The sequence below is a fragment of the Apteryx mantelli genome, chromosome 23, assembly GCF_036417845.1.
Source record: "Apteryx mantelli isolate bAptMan1 chromosome 23, bAptMan1.hap1, whole genome shotgun sequence".
Taxonomy (NCBI): Eukaryota; Metazoa; Chordata; class Aves; order Apterygiformes; family Apterygidae; genus Apteryx; species Apteryx mantelli.
This window is the reverse complement of record NC_090000.1, coordinates 4,001,937-4,017,322: the sequence shown is the minus strand read 5'-3', so window position 1 is coordinate 4,017,322 and position 15,386 is coordinate 4,001,937. Positions and strand designations below refer to the sequence as shown.

At 47.3% G+C, this 15,386-nt stretch overlaps 1 protein-coding gene across 1 annotated transcript in view; it reads right to left on the bottom strand.

Moving 5' to 3' along the window:
- GRIK4 (glutamate ionotropic receptor kainate type subunit 4) overlaps positions 1 to 15,386 on the bottom strand; it is a 218,513-nt gene that overhangs the window by 137,530 nt on the left and 65,597 nt on the right. Inside the window, exon 2 of the mRNA XM_067310109.1 lies at positions 7,983 to 8,114. Within this exon, the coding sequence (XP_067166210.1) occupies positions 7,983 to 8,064 (82 nt within the window). The 5' untranslated portion in view covers positions 8,065 to 8,114. The remainder of the gene's footprint in view (positions 1 to 7,982; positions 8,115 to 15,386) is intronic.

Genomic DNA, 15,386 nt, shown 5'->3' with positions numbered 1-15,386 from the left:
ACGGGAAGCGGGAAGCGCTGCTAGCCCACAGGGACTGCACAGCAACCACATTCTCCTTGAGTATCCACACCGGGACAAGCGCAGGGAGCCTGCACGCTGTGCCTTAAATAGAGACCGACACCGAAAGCATTGGAGAAAGCTATTTTTCACCTGATCGTTTCAGAAGAAAACCGATTAAATGAGAGACCGCAGCATACCCTAGAAGCACAAAGCCCACCCTCAAACATGCAGATGAGCCAGAGGACAGTTTCTGCTGACTCCTCCTGAAAGCTTCAGGCTCCTTTTACTTGGAAATATCCCCCCTGGGTGAGCTGCCTGGAAGGAGAGGTGCCACTGCAAGACCATTCAGGACAGGGAAGCTATGCCTGGGAGACACGACGCTGTTGGCTGCTCTTCCCAGTAGTCAGGCAAGGCTGCAGTACAGCTCTACCTGGGGAGAACTGCAAGGAATAATGGGCAAGTCCAGGCAATGAACTGCTGAAAGGAAATGGCACATTTATAGGCGATTTTTTCTTTAAATAAGGATTTATGCACGTAATGCAGGAAACATAAATAAAATATCACTCTCCTAGAAGGATAATGAAAACAAAATTAAAAGGGCAAACAGTTAATATGTGAATAGTGTATTTTTCTCTACCTCTTACCACTCTTCAGTAGCAAATAACAAATAACTATGAATCTACTATACCTTAGTGAACTTAACTGGGCCTTTTTAGTATTGGGGAAAATGAAATATTTATAATGTTTCAGCCAGACAAATTTATTAAGGCAAGTATCAACAAAGATGTTAATACATCTCCTCCTCCTCCCGCACAATTCTTTCTTTCTTCAGATTCTAGGAAAGCCCTGAATGAAATATGAAAGACTTCTGAAAAAGTATATAAAATCAATAAAGGTCAAACTCTACATGCAAGTACTCAAAGGAGACCAGCAAGGTATGAACCAAGCAGATGAAGAAATGGAAATGCAGTTGTCCAGTAGCACTTCCCAGCTCCAAGGACCAAGGGTGCTAGTGGGTCATATCCCCATGGAAGGTCTCCAAGGGACAGATACCTACTGTGTGTGCTTGAAGGGAGCCATGGTGCACACCTGGGCAAGCATCTACCTTGAGTGCCTCAGGACTGAGACCCCAACATACACGTGGAAACGCATTTACCCACACTTAAGTGTGAACTTAGCTGCAGCCCTCCCCTGCTCAGCCATGGCAGCCTGGGCCCTGCCCTCCGCTCACACCTTCTCTCTCCAGTTCTGGAGTTACCAGAGAGAACCTGGCAAAATTTCAGCAAGCAGCCACATCCTTTGCTGTTGCTTGTGCCCAGACAGCACCCCCAACCAGATCCCGGTGCAGCTACGCCCTCCTGCCAGCCCCACACCTCGAACCAGACCAGCCTCTCCAAATACTGTTCCTTTGAACAGTCCTTCCTTTGGGGAAAGGGGGGGAAAGCCTGGAGCCATCCCACCTAAACAACATGCCTGCAGGACCACAGATGTTCACTATGGTCAAAGGGAGAGGGTCAGGCCCCTCCAGGTGCTAACTCAGGTGTCTGATGAGATAAACTCCCTCCTTGAGCACCCACCTCCTTCCACAGAGCCGTAAAGGGAGCACAGACCAACCCGGCCTCAGCAGCGGGATGAATCCAGCTCTAAGTACACGGTAAGCGTACAGGGCCAGCCACCACGACAAGTGCTCCCTGGTTTGCAATCCCATTTAAAAATATCGCAGTCCAAACACAACAGGGTTTCGACGTGCACATCCAAAGAGCCCTGCTGCTGCCCCTGCCAGGCGCGCAGGTACAGCATTGTGCACGGGGGCCCTGCAGCTCACGGCTGTGATTAACGCAAAAGGATTATTGTTAATCCTTTTAAAACATTTACATCCACATAAGGAGAAGCCAGCTAATCACATATGTGTTTTAGTGACCTACTTCATTTCCAGCTCAGTTCTTCCTCCCCAGCCTGCTCCCTTTGGGCTAGGAGTAATTAGCTCTGCCCCCTCCCACACCAGCAGTACCTAAAGTCGTTGCTCCCACAATACATGGGACAACTGGCCAGAGGAGAGTAGTCAACTAACCCCCTGCCAGAAGCTTTGTTTTTTTTTTAAGCCTTAACCATATTTACAAGTAGAAAGGTTTTCCAGCAACAGCACCACCATGTGAGACTTAAGAGACCGTTTCCCTGCTTTAAGCTGATCACCGCAGCCTTGCTGGGTTCAAAGCCCAAGTAAGGCCATTTCTCTGCTGGGGAATACCATGCTGGTGGACAGCAGTTCATCGCAGTTGCATTGGTATCATCTGCAAAGGCCTCAGATATGCCCGAAAACAGCACAGCATAAGAAAAGGTGTTTGTACTGTGTCACAGAGTTAAATGCTCCTCTGCTTCCTCATGGGCAAGAGAAGTGGAGTTTAAAAGCCGTGTCAACTAGCTGCAGTCAGGAGAAGGGGGCAGCAGGGCTGGCACAAGCCAACCTGCCACAAAGCCACAGCTCTCCCTGCCTGCTCTAAAGGGTAAAGTAGTGTTTCTCATCATCTCAGCCTACACCCCTACCAGGAAACATTTGTGCCTGCCCATAGGGGCTGACATAGTAATTTTTCCGTTACGGCACCCAAGGGGCTGAGTGCATCTTCGCCATCAGCGGCAGCACTAGTAAAAAGATGCTCAGCCTCCTCCCTTTAAGATGTTAATGTTAAATAACATGCTGCCTTGTGGGATCGTTCTAGCAGTGCCGTTAGGAAAATTACCTATATCCTCTGGGAGATGGAAGAGCTGAACTAAACGGTCCACAATTCTGTTCCTTGCCATTATCTTTTCTTTTTCCCTTACAAGTTTCTGATGCTCAGTGTTTCTTCCTTGCTTCAGCCCTCCAGCACAGGCACACCAATGTACAAAATACATTAGAGAGTCAGAATCTCACTACTCAGCTATGGGGCCTTTAACTTGACTAAGCAAGCAGCTTACTATCACAAGCACCTTGAGAAGCTAATTTTGCAGGAATACGAGACCACACAAATGATGCTTTGCTGTGTGGGTCTGTGACTTGGCAATATGGAGGAAATACAGGGGTACTATGCCATGTGCTTCCGAAATGGCAGTGACACAAAAAAAGCAGGATGCATGTGCCTAATCTGCTTCTTCCCACCTACTTCAGTATGCATAGCTAAATGTCAGTGATTTCCCACAACTCCTCCTGCTCTGGGGGATCCCAGGAACATTTTCTTGAAATTAAAGTTCCACAATCAGAGCATATGTAGAAGATTCACAGCTCTTCCAGCATTCCAGATATGTGGAAATAGCCCTGCAAGCAAATGTCCAAGGCTGGCACTTCAATTTTGGTGGCAGTACTGCCAGTACGAATTCTTGTAGACTCTGACCACAGGTTGCTTCTCTGGTCAATGAAGCCCCACCAGAAGCACCTGGACAGCCATGCAGATTGCTTCAGTTACCAGTTAAGTCAGTAGCGGATGCCTGTTCCCTGGACATGGGGCAGATGAAAAGTATAGTGAAAACTACCAAACATTGACACTAGGTTTCACAAAGCAAAATACCCTTACTGCTAGAGCTGCATCTTGCCTTTTGTATAAAGCTCATAAAGTTGGGAGGTAGAGGGAGGGAAGGGATTTGGACAGACCAACCGAGGCAATTACAGAAAGGAGCACTTCAAGCAGCTGCAGGGCTGAAGGCGGCCATGCAAGCATAGCTTGTCAGGAGATCGAATGTCAGTACTACTGAGCCTACTGCTACTTAGGGCAACGTCATGAATAAACTACAACTCTGGCTTGTATATGAATTTTAAATGAGCTGTTAGTACACCCAATGAATCTAGCAAGAGAATACCAATTTAGGGCTCTGACGGTCTGGCTCTATAAGACCAAGTAAATAACTCAGTAAATAACTCAAGTAAATTTCCTAACGCTTTATTGAGCATGAGTGAACAAACAAAAAACAAAACCAGAATTATTTCTACAGACAGTTTAAGCCACAGAAGACCAGAATGGGGGAAGACGCTGGCCCAGAGCATGCAGCGCCAACCATTCCCCTCACCTGCCACCAGGCTGGGCAGAAAGGAGCTGTGGTCTTCTGTGCTTTTGGTGTGGGGAGGATGCAAGACAGCAAGAGTAAGGCACATCTCAGGCAAGCACCGACTATTGGGCTTTGCTCCCAGGATAATTTGGCACTGGCTCTTTCAAGGGCTACACAGGATGTCTCCAGGCACTTCCCTACATATCTCCTGGAGCTCTTAGAAATATCTGAAAACATGTCCACTCCTGCCCATTTCTTCATCCCTGATCACAGTCAATCTTTAAGCATCTAACGAGAGAATATCTCACTAAGTTGACTGAGAAACAAGAGAAAAGGGAAGTGATCTTGGATAAAACATGTAGGAAATGTCAGTGAGGAAACTTCACTATTTTTCCCCCCACAAAGAACTCCAGAACAATGTGAACTAGAAGATTTTCTCCAGAATAGGATTAGAGGGGAATATACAAGAGTTTAAGAATGAGAAAAAGGTTTGGACAACTGTCTTTCCTGAGTATCCCACAGAGGAGTAGTACAGTAGTATCTCCAAGCATATGATAGTCTACAAATTGCTCGTGGTCATGCCAAAGTTGCAGGGAAGGTCACCCTATAGCCTATATTCTTATCACTGTTTTGCACAGACAACGTCGCTAAAGGTCACTGCAATGCAACACACGGTGGGTCCCATCCAGGCTAGTGAAACAACATAGCCCTTCCTATCACTGAGTGCTCAAAGATGAGGCAATCTGCTGCCTAGAACTCCACTGCAGAATATCAGGGCCAAGATCCACTGGAAACCCCAAGAGAGCAGCAGCGGGGGAGCTCGGTGCTTGGTTTAAAAGCCAAGCCATGTCCCCCTGACTCAGCACCACCCCGCCTCCTTCCAGCCGCGAAGCCAAGCGCAGCATGCAGTTCTCTCTTCTGGCTAGCTGATGGGGAACAGGGGCATGGCGTTACCTGTATTCACCTCACATTACTAATCATAAAACCGTGCATTTGAGTGGCCCATTACCAGATGGCTTTCAGAGTTACTTTAAATGTTAGCTTGCATTTCCTTTGAATATTCAAATGTTCGTGCTGGTCTGTTTTCCTTCCCTATGCAGTGCATTGATTTATGTTGCTAGATACCGTATCTCCCTGCCTTGCCAAAAGTAGGCATTTGGGAATGATTTCAGGGCTGCTGGTAATATTTTTCTCTTCTTTTATTTTGTACTTCATTTTTATTAACTTTTTTGCTGAATATATTGTTAAAATCAAAATGCGTCTTCAAGAAACAAAACCAAACCCCCAAACCCCTCCTCAGCTCTTTGCCCATCTGCCTCAGACTCCACCATTTTCAGAGAAGTTAGCTCCGTGACCAGGAGCACAACAACAGCAGTACCTATGTATTAACATACTTACCTGAGCTTCCCCTTCCTCAGTAAATTCTTCCTTTAAGATGAGGTGTGTGGGAAGTAGTCAGGACCTGAACCCCTAGAGTCACTTCTTCAGCAGATTGATTCTCCTTCACAAACATGTCCAGGTAAGAGGTAAAGACTACTGGCATCCTTAGATATGAGGTGCCTGGAGACCCCTGGCCGTTCCTATGTGTAACGCTATCCGGCACAGAAGCTGTGACTTTTAGTAGCAGCAAAGTTCCTTCCCATTCCCTCAACAATATTACTCATTCTTCTTAAATTTTGACTTCTACATTTCCTTTCCACCCCAATACAACTTCTTCAGTTCTAGGAGGATTCAACAGACAGATTTGCACTGCCTTGCCCCATGCAAGCTAAGGAAATCCATTATTTCCTTCTTGGATCAGGCAGCAATGTAAGGTTTAGGAAGGTAACTATGTCCAGAGTTGCTCCTTTATGCTTGCAAAGGAATTTTACAAGGAAAAAAAAAAAAGAAAGAAAAAAAAAAGAAAAACACACCCTAAATGCATGAGGATTTTCAAACTGGAGAAACAGATCAAAGGTAGCATGACCTCTGTGTGAGCGAGTTCAATACTGCAGGTGGGGTGGTCTCTGGAACAGAGACCAAAGCACTGTGGCATTGGTGCTGGACAACATTTTGCTTTTACCCACAGGCACTGCAGTCCCGGGACAGTGCAGGTACACTGCTAATGAGGAGATGACTTAAATTTAACCAGCACATGCTCAGCTGTTACCACCCTGCATCCCCCCTAAGCACTGAGACATTCAGTTGTGTGCTGGTATAAGGCAGTGGGACTTTGACAGCTGAGCTAGCCTTAGGTTCAAAGGTGTGAGTGATTTCTATTAGGAATATACTTTAAGGCCCCTGTGAAGTGTCAAGATCTCCTTGTACCAAGTAGTGGATACCAGGTACAGAAGACAAAACCAGCCATTTGGACAGGAGGACGTGGAAGGATTTTCCACCACCACCATGGTGGTTAGTGGTGAGGTCCTCAGCACACAGAAACCCCAGCTTCTTCTCATCTGCCCTCCGGGATCAGCACTGAGGTGGCTTCACAGCAGCCGCCACCAGCCTCACTCCAGCAGTCCCAGAGTATGCACAGAACCGGGACACAGAAGGCAAAGCTATTTCAGCCCGGTAGCTGCCCCAAGTGCTGCTCCACTTCCAGCCCTTAACTCAAAGCACAGCCTGACCTCTCCAAAACATCTTCCCGTTTCACTCCAGGCTCCACTATGGAAATGGACAACAACGCTGGTTCCCAGACCAGCTTGCAGGGCAGCACGGCTACGCACACTGCCAGAGAGCTTCCCCTGCCACTCACGCCTCCCTAGGATCCGCGGTGCTTTCCGCACACGAGGGAGATGGCTGAGGCACAAAGCATAACGAAGGATCTCGCCCCTTCAACATCCTGATAACATACCCTCCATACCCGTCCCCTTCTGTCAGCTCAAGCGGAGGATCTGTCCATCAATGTGAAATGCAGTCTGCAGAGCCGAGGAGTATGCAGCGTGAGGGCTGCCCATGAATCACAGATGCTGGGGATATAAAATACCCAGCCACCCTTCCCATACTCCTGCCAGCACAAACCCTCCCTTGCTATATTTCTGAGCTGCACCAATCTGCATTAGCAAAGAGGAGAAGTAATTTTACTTCAAGTGTCACCTGTGAAAGTTGCAAATGGGAGCAGAAATAGATTAGCTTCTTATCTGGAACAAATAGTTAATAAAAACAGCTAGTAGCTCCAGAGAGAACAGGCATGAAAAGCAGTTTCCTTTCTAAACAGCAGAGCAAGGTGTTGCTACTATGAAGCAAGTTTCATTATGAGGCATCTTGATGCATTTCTTGTCCCTAATCCACACAGGCAGCAGGCAAAGATGACGGTGCCTCTTCTTAAACTCTTTTTAATAAAGCCCAGAGGAGACTGAATGCATAGAAATCTCTTATAAACGGAGCATTTTGAAGTTATTAATGTTTCTGTGGCAGTGCTAAACTATGTTCAGCTTGGGCTCAAACACTCCTTGCTCATCAACATGGGGACAAATAAATTTGCAGCAGAAAATCATTTCCTATTTGTGTGGAGCTTACCAGAGCATCAAGGGGGGTGGGGTGTAGGGGGACCTAGCTTGATTCCTTAGTGCCTCTTCCAGTAGTGGCTTTCACTTCAAATTTATACAGAACAAGATTCCCATCAGGTAGCATTATCACCATAAAATCAATGCAAATATATACAGTCACCATAAACTGCGTTTCATTTACATCCCTGGAATACTATCACAGTACTTAGAGAAGAGCTAAATCTGAGGCAACCACCAAAGCCTTGACTTTTGCCTCAAGACGAAGGTGAGAACATTTCAAAAAAAGACGGTAAGATAAACCGTAACTCAGCAAGTGACCCGACCCCACCTGAGCAGGGAGCATGCCATGAACTCAAGGCGCCCAGCAACCAGGAAGGCTCGACTGTCCTTGTCCGAGTACGTCCACGCAGAGCGGTCCAAGCAATTAGCGGAGGAGTGGTTAAATGCAGGTCAGACAGTAAGCTCTGTACTCACCGATCCTCAGGGAATGGGGGCTGGCAGCGCTCTTCATTAGCCACAGCAGAAGGAGCACCAGAGGCGCCAAGACACGGGGCATCTTCTATAAATCCTCATGGAGCCCTTTGGTGGTCTGGGCATGACATAACTCTGCAGAGAGGAAGACACGGCACCATGAGCACCCCGGCTCTCGAACCAGCGACTCAGCAGAATGACACGGCTTCGAGCTTGCCAAGCGCTTGGGACAAAGCGTCTATTTACCAAAGGAGGAGGAGGAAGCTATTTACAGACTATGAATTATTCAGGAATTGGAGTCCAACTGGGCAAAGAGCTTCTAACAAAAAATGGGAAAGAAACCCAAGGAAAAGTCCAAATATTTCATCTTGGCATTTTTAGCACTTCCACAAAAACAAGTGGAAATCAATATTGAGTCACATCTATTTAATTTCTCTTTTTTTCCATTTAAAGCATCCTGCAACTTGAAATATAATACTGAGTTTTAGTTTTAGGATATGGCAAAATATTTTCAAATCACTCCTAATTTAAGGAATGGAAGTCAGAGAAAGAGTCACTTTGGCCAAACTGGAAACCAACTCTTTGTATCGCTCCAGCCCAATGACAGTGACCATCTTCCTTCTCTTTCACACACAAGACGTCACAGGACAAAACCAAGAGGAGGTCCATTTCTTTCTCCTCTTACCAGGCAACCCAGCTCCCAGCACTTAGCAGCCTCGCTTTTGAAATCCAAACACCATTAAAACAGGGGGCAATGGGAGAGGGATCCACAAACCTATCATTATTACAGAAATTGGCACTGGTTGTCCCACAGCAGATTCCCCAATGCAGTTAAACAAGTTTTTAAACGAACACCATTTAAAGAGCTACAGAGAGAGGAGATTTTACATTACAGGAGAAATGGTTGTCCCTCACATTGATAAAATTATCTCCACAGGCAGTAATGTCCCTAAATGCTGACTTCGAGTATTTCATCTGTTACCTTATCTATCCCTTCTCCAATTTACTGGCAAACATTCTCACACTATTACATTTGTCTAATTCGTGGGCCAAATACTGAAGTCCTGACACAGGCGAAGTCTTTAATTTGCCTTTGAAGTTACAGGGAGTTTTGTTCGAGAAAGACATAGGTTTTTTTTTTTTACCTGCAATTTTTCAATTCAGCTATTTTTAGATCACACGCAGACTTCCACCATCTCATCTCAGCACTCCCTAGAGGGGCTATCCCCTTTTTGCAGATAGGGAATGGAGGCAGAAATGTAGTGACCTGGCCATAGATACAACCGAAATGCGGGGGCCCAGCAGGGCATCATTTTCAGGTCCCGCCACCCCCCCACATAGCTCCACTCTGTCAACTGGTTTCTTTCTAGATTGCAGCACTACCTGGAAGCTGGCCCCATCAGCCTTGCCTTCTGAGGCACAATTCACTCAGTTTTGAGAAAAATCAAGGGACCCCAGGTTCAAACGCCAGTCAGAAACTTGCAGAGAGTCCTGATTCGGGAAGGTGAGTGCTCAGTGCATTTTAAAGGGCAGAACCCGCCAAAAACCACCCAGGAATCATTAGCCACCTCTGAGAAGCACGATGACAATTTGCTTTGCTTTGGTGGGAGTTACTGAGCAATGTCTATGGAGGAAAAGCCCTAAAAGGTTAACCCATATGGCAAACCGGTTACTCAGAAGTGTTGGCAGCAACACAGGCAGGCTGTGGAGCAACATATCATTTGAGTACTTTGAAGCAGTTATTTCAAAACTTTCCAAGTTATTGACAAAACAGCAGGATGAAGTCAAATTTACTCACACTGGTATTACAGCCAGAGCCGTGGAACTGGCGCTCTTGCTCTCACGACACTGAAATCACACACACACACGCTCCCTCCCAAATCTCTTCCCAACAGAGCCAGAGCAGAAGGGGGGAAGCTCCTATGGACTCCGGAGGTGCTGCGCCTCTCTGGGGACTCACTTTTCGTTTCCTCCGTTGGGTCCCACTTCTAGCATCACTACCCCAGTTGCCATGCTTGCAATGCAAGGAAAGGTGCAAGCTCCCCGGCTTGCTGGCAGGGATTAGTAACCACACCGCCACTAGCAAAGTGTCTGAGAGCGGATCCCTGATGTATTTTGCCTTCTCTCTCCTCCTCCCTCCACCGCCCCCTCCTGTCTGACCAAGGCAGTCTGGAGACTAAGAGAGCCATCGGAGGGAGGGAGGCTCCAAACCCATTTTCTGAGACACAACAGAGAAACCTGGCAATTGCTGGTCCCTGCTGTTTTCACCACTACGGTCCTGCTGCAGGCTGCCAGCCGCTGACGCTCCAGCTGCCTGCTTGCTGAAAAGAGCAACTCATCAAAAGGTATTCGTACCGGAAAGCAGCAGAGACCTTGGACGCTCCTGCACTGCGCTGCCATCTGCAACGCGCTGCCCGATCCCTCGCCCCGCTGCTCCCCGCCGCTCCGGCCCCCCTCACGCAGCGGGCTGCCGGCGGCACTTGCCGAGGAGGACATGGGAGATGGCAGCGCACTGGGCTATGTCTCCATCCCAGGGAAAGACGGGGCAAAAATTCAGACCTGTCAGCATTTCTAACGCAAAACGAGAGAGAAGGAGAGAAGGAAACACACAGAGGCTTGTCAGATGCAAAAAAATATCCAGGCTTGAGAAGATGTCAGGTGCTCAAACAAGTTCCTCTACCACAGCGCTGAGCTCCTGCCTCTGACAGGGACAGTGAGAGATGACAGCCTTTGGCTACACTCCCCACAACGCTCCTCTCTGCCAGCGTGCAGTTCTCCTCCGTAGCATTGCCCACGTCCACCTAACATTGTCTCACAATGAGTTTTAGATCACGTTTTTGTGCAGATAAATATGAAGATCCCACTTGCAGTATACACTTCGCATCTAAAGGACAGCCACCACAAGGGAAAAGTAGGGCAGCAACTTAATTGTACATCTGGACTGCAGCAAAGAAAAATGGAGGAGAAGAGGGTATGCAGCCAAAGCAGCGGAGGAAAAGCGCCTGTCTGGCATTTGAAGAGCTGCTGAAGTTAACATCCCTGCTGTTCTTTGAGGAAGCACCCTGGGATCACCACCCGCTAAAATGAGTGGCTCTCATTTTATACTCCAAGACAACCACCTGCATGGGAGAACCCACCCCGCCTACACGCTGCTCCGATCAAACTGTCAGCCGAGGCCAGGGAAAGAGCCGCACTGCGTTCAGCTCCGTGGGACGGACCTCAAGGCCCCCTCCCCTGGTTGCAGCCTGGTTTGGTGAGGGGGCAAGGTACAAGATTCCCAGGGAAGCAGCTGTCTTTGCATCACCAGCCTACAGTTAACAGCAAAGCTAAATAATAAATACAGGGCACCCGTTGCGCTCTGCTACGCGAGCGGCAGGGTTGTAATTACCTAGAACATGGAGCACAGAGGGATGCTGCGTTCACCTAACACATTACCCACAGCTAAGAACAGCTTCCCAGTACTTTGATTTTTGAGCACGAACCCAAGGAACAGCTGTCAGCAACAGAAATGCACCTTGGGGTTCGCCAAGCAGCAGACCGATGCGAGCTCCTACCACCCATATGCCATCTGGTTCACAGAGGTGCTTGCAAAATACCCAGAGCGTGCAACACAAGCACGCTTCCCCACCACACACCTGTGCTGCGGAGCAGCGGAAACAGACACTGGAATTCAAGACATCGGATGAGAGGGAGAAGAAAGAGAATTTTTCTTCCTAGCCCCGTGTGGGGGTTTCTATTCTCCAAGGAACAAAGGGGCATCTCAGTCCTCATGACTCTCTTCATCTCCCCAGTGCCCCAAGTTCCTCCTGTCTCCCGCTCTCTCAATTCAGGCTGAAAGGGTAGTAAATACTGTTCGCACTCCTTTGCTGTCATTTTTGCTTTGCTTACTTAGCCATACTCCCCCAAGAGCTTTTGCTTCCTTTTAGCAGCAAAAGGTGCCCGTTTCTCTCTCATCTCCCCATGAGAAGCCATAAAATGTTTTCTACTGAGCTTCGCTAATGAATCCCAGGCATTACTGGGGCATCCATCCCAGCGCAGACAGAAATTCCACAAGTGAAGGAAAGGAAGAATACATTCTTCTTTTAAGCAGCACAAAGCAGAAAGCCTCAGAAGGCAAGCAAAAACATAAAAGAACAAGGATATTTAGCAATTTGCTGCACTCGTCTGTGTTCCTATGAAGGTGACTTGTCTTGATTCACCCTCGCCACAGCTTGCTGGAAATAAATCAAAGTTCCTTTACTGAAGTTTCCACCAAGAACATGCTGGGAAGTTTACACCTCTTGCATTAATGGTTTCTCTTTATTATACTGGAGACTTGCTAAGACAGCAAGCAATCCTGGCAGACAGACAGCTGTTTTTAAAGCAGTATGTATCTGCTACCACCCAAAAGGAGTGGGCAGCTGGCAGAAGTGTTTCACAGGTCAGTTGGGGTGGTACATGAATTGTTTCAAGTACCAGCTGGGGGATCACAGGCTGGTCATTGGCTTCTCTCTGCACAGGACAAGTATGTAATTTTTTTTCCCCCCATTATGCCATTTTTCATATTTAGTTCTGAAAATTCAGGAGAATAAAATAAATCAAGACTACATGGAATAGTTTTGAGTTTTCTCTGAAGATAAAAGTGTCTAAATAACAGGCAGAATTACAGAGTACTTGCTTCTCAGAGGAAGCAACTTGCTTCTGAAACTACTTATGCATTTTTAATGACTGTGTGAAACCATACTCCTCTTTGTTGCTATTGCCACATCTTCCTGATATTCTGAGGTCTTTGCAAAAAGCTTCTTACTCAACACAGCAAAAGCCAAAAAGGAGAGTAAAATGTTAAATCACATAAGAGACCTCTCCTGCAGCTGCCACATCAATAGTGTGGACATCCCCAAACACCAGCAGTCTCTCTCCTCTCCTTCTTTCTCCCCAGCCTGCCAAGGACACCCAGGGAAACCAGGTGCATGACTATTTCTGTTCACAGCTCCAAAGATAAACCTGCCTTGCAAGAGCTCAGTTTACCACCTGCCCTGATGCATCTGCCCCCAGCAACGTGGCGAGCCCTGGAGAGCAGCTGCCTCTTTGCACGATGGGGACTCAACAGCACCGGCTACACCTCCGCATCTCACCACGGTCCTGGCAGCAGCTGCCAGGAGCCAGGTCTTCAAAGACCCCAGCATATGCTTTTTCCCCATGAAACCTCCTTTTACTTCTACTGCAAAACCCACCCCTACACTGTTTCTCACTGAGAAACCAGAAACACTCCTTAAAATTGTCAGCAACTTCAATTTTATCCAGACAATCAGGGGAGACAGCCTTTTACCAAATGCTAGTTTGGAGGTAGGTTTGGTGTTGATGGATCTTTCCGTGCATCACCAGAAGCCTGATGAATGGTGAGAAAATGCAGCTCGAGCAAAGCTAGAGTAATCCTCACAGCTGAGACAACAAATTTAACAGCTGCAGAACAGCGAGGAATTCTGAAAAACTGTCAGGAAATATCAACAAACAACTTAAGAGAGCCCTTTTCATTCTTTAGACAGGCAAAGAGAGCCATTTCCCTTTACAAAGCTTCATCTGCAGAGAACCTTAAATTTAAATGGAGCTGACAAGAGGGAAAGAACCCAAAAAACATTTCAACAGGTGACTGTTGCTGGGCTTGAGAAAACGCCCGTGTGTTTTAGGGGGAGGAACTGCATTGCAAGCCTGCCCCGGGGATACAGAGATGTAAGTTCAATTAAACTGAAAAATCACTGCATTTAAAGCTATGAACAATATGTTTTCCTCTGCAAAATGCATAATTAGCATGGGTAAATCATTACCACTAGGTATTGTTGCAGTCAAAACCTCAGTAAGACTGAGAGAAGGCTCAGGCATTTATAAAGGGAATGAATAGCTAGAATTACAATAATAAGCCTGAAAAGAAAAAAAAGACTTTAGATGACATGTAAACCCTTCACGCTGCAGGGCACTGGCTAACTCCGTGTGTTTGAGGGTTAGAAGAATCATCCCTTGGGGCAAACCTCCTTACACTGTTTCTTGAAGCAGCTAGTACTAAAAAAGGATATTTAACAATATGAAGCACAGCTCTGTTCCAGTCTAGCAATTTCTATGTTCCTATAAAAACTATGTCTCCTTTTAGATTTCATCAGCATTAAAGAGCCTGCTTTACTTTCAGGCACCATGCCTTTCCTCTTCTTGCATTGCCCTCACAATATTCGCACTCTGGCTTGCCAGGAATGAATTCATCAGAGGTGAGAGCCAGACCAATGGTATCTTGCTTCCCCAGGTGTCAGGGGGATAAAAGGACCTCTGCCTCTATCACACCACAGTGAAGACGCAGCTCCAGGAAGTGTCATTCCGCTAGCACTGGAGTAGGTGATATTCAAGGGAAGGTGATATTAGAGATAAATACCTGCTCAGCTGATACACAAAATGGATTTTTTTTTTCTTCTCCTTGCTGTGTTCTTTTATCTCTCTTTTTTAGTTTATTTCCTCCCCCTTTCGTGACTTCCAGAAAAAGAAGCAAGAAACTTCAAGGAGAAAAGAATTCTGGAGGCAGCGAAGCAGAAGGACATATGTATTCCTGACATTTCTCATTCCTATGGATTATTTTCTTTAACTTTCTTTCTCCACAGTACTGTGTTCTGCCTCTTGTCTCGCCCTTCTCAATCCTTCCCAGCATTAGTAAAGCCTGATCAACTTTTCCTAACACTGCTTAGGGATAAAAGCAACATGCACCCATCCTAATTCCTCGTGCTCAGTGCATATAGGCTCAGCTCTCAGAGGTATATTTTCCCCGGTATTATCAGCCACAGACCTGCGAACACCAGGAGACTTGAGCAGTCCCAGCTGCAGGCTGAGTCACAGGATGTCTTCATTCAATTACCCGCTCTTCCGCAGACTTGGTGCACGACCTGTCAGGCTCCGCGCGTTGGCCAACACTTCAGAGCGTTATTGGCATAGCCAAGTGCATTAGGAGTGTGAAATCCCCGCTTCCCCGAGTCCCGATGCAGACACAGGCGCGATAGCAATACAACTCCTTTGCTGGGCAGCTTGCTTTATTCTCGGAACTGCCACAGCCACGCTGGCACGTCCTTCTGTGCGCGTGCAAGATTCGATCTGCAGGCCACAGCTCCCTCTCGCACTGCCCTGCCACGCAGGGCATCACAGAGACCGGCAAAGCATCCAAACACTGCAGCCACGGATCGGTAGGCTGAGGAGAGTCATACGGCTGCTGAGAGAAACACCTACGAGCATAACACCATCGAGTCCTGCAGCACCACAAACACAACTCCTGCATGGTCTGTGCCGAGGTCTGAGGGACGGACAGCTCTGGTCAGCCGCACGGCAGGGGCTCAAGAGCCTCCTGCCCCAGACCTCCACCCCGTCCCCCTGGCCAGGAGCGCCAGGCACGGTTGCCCC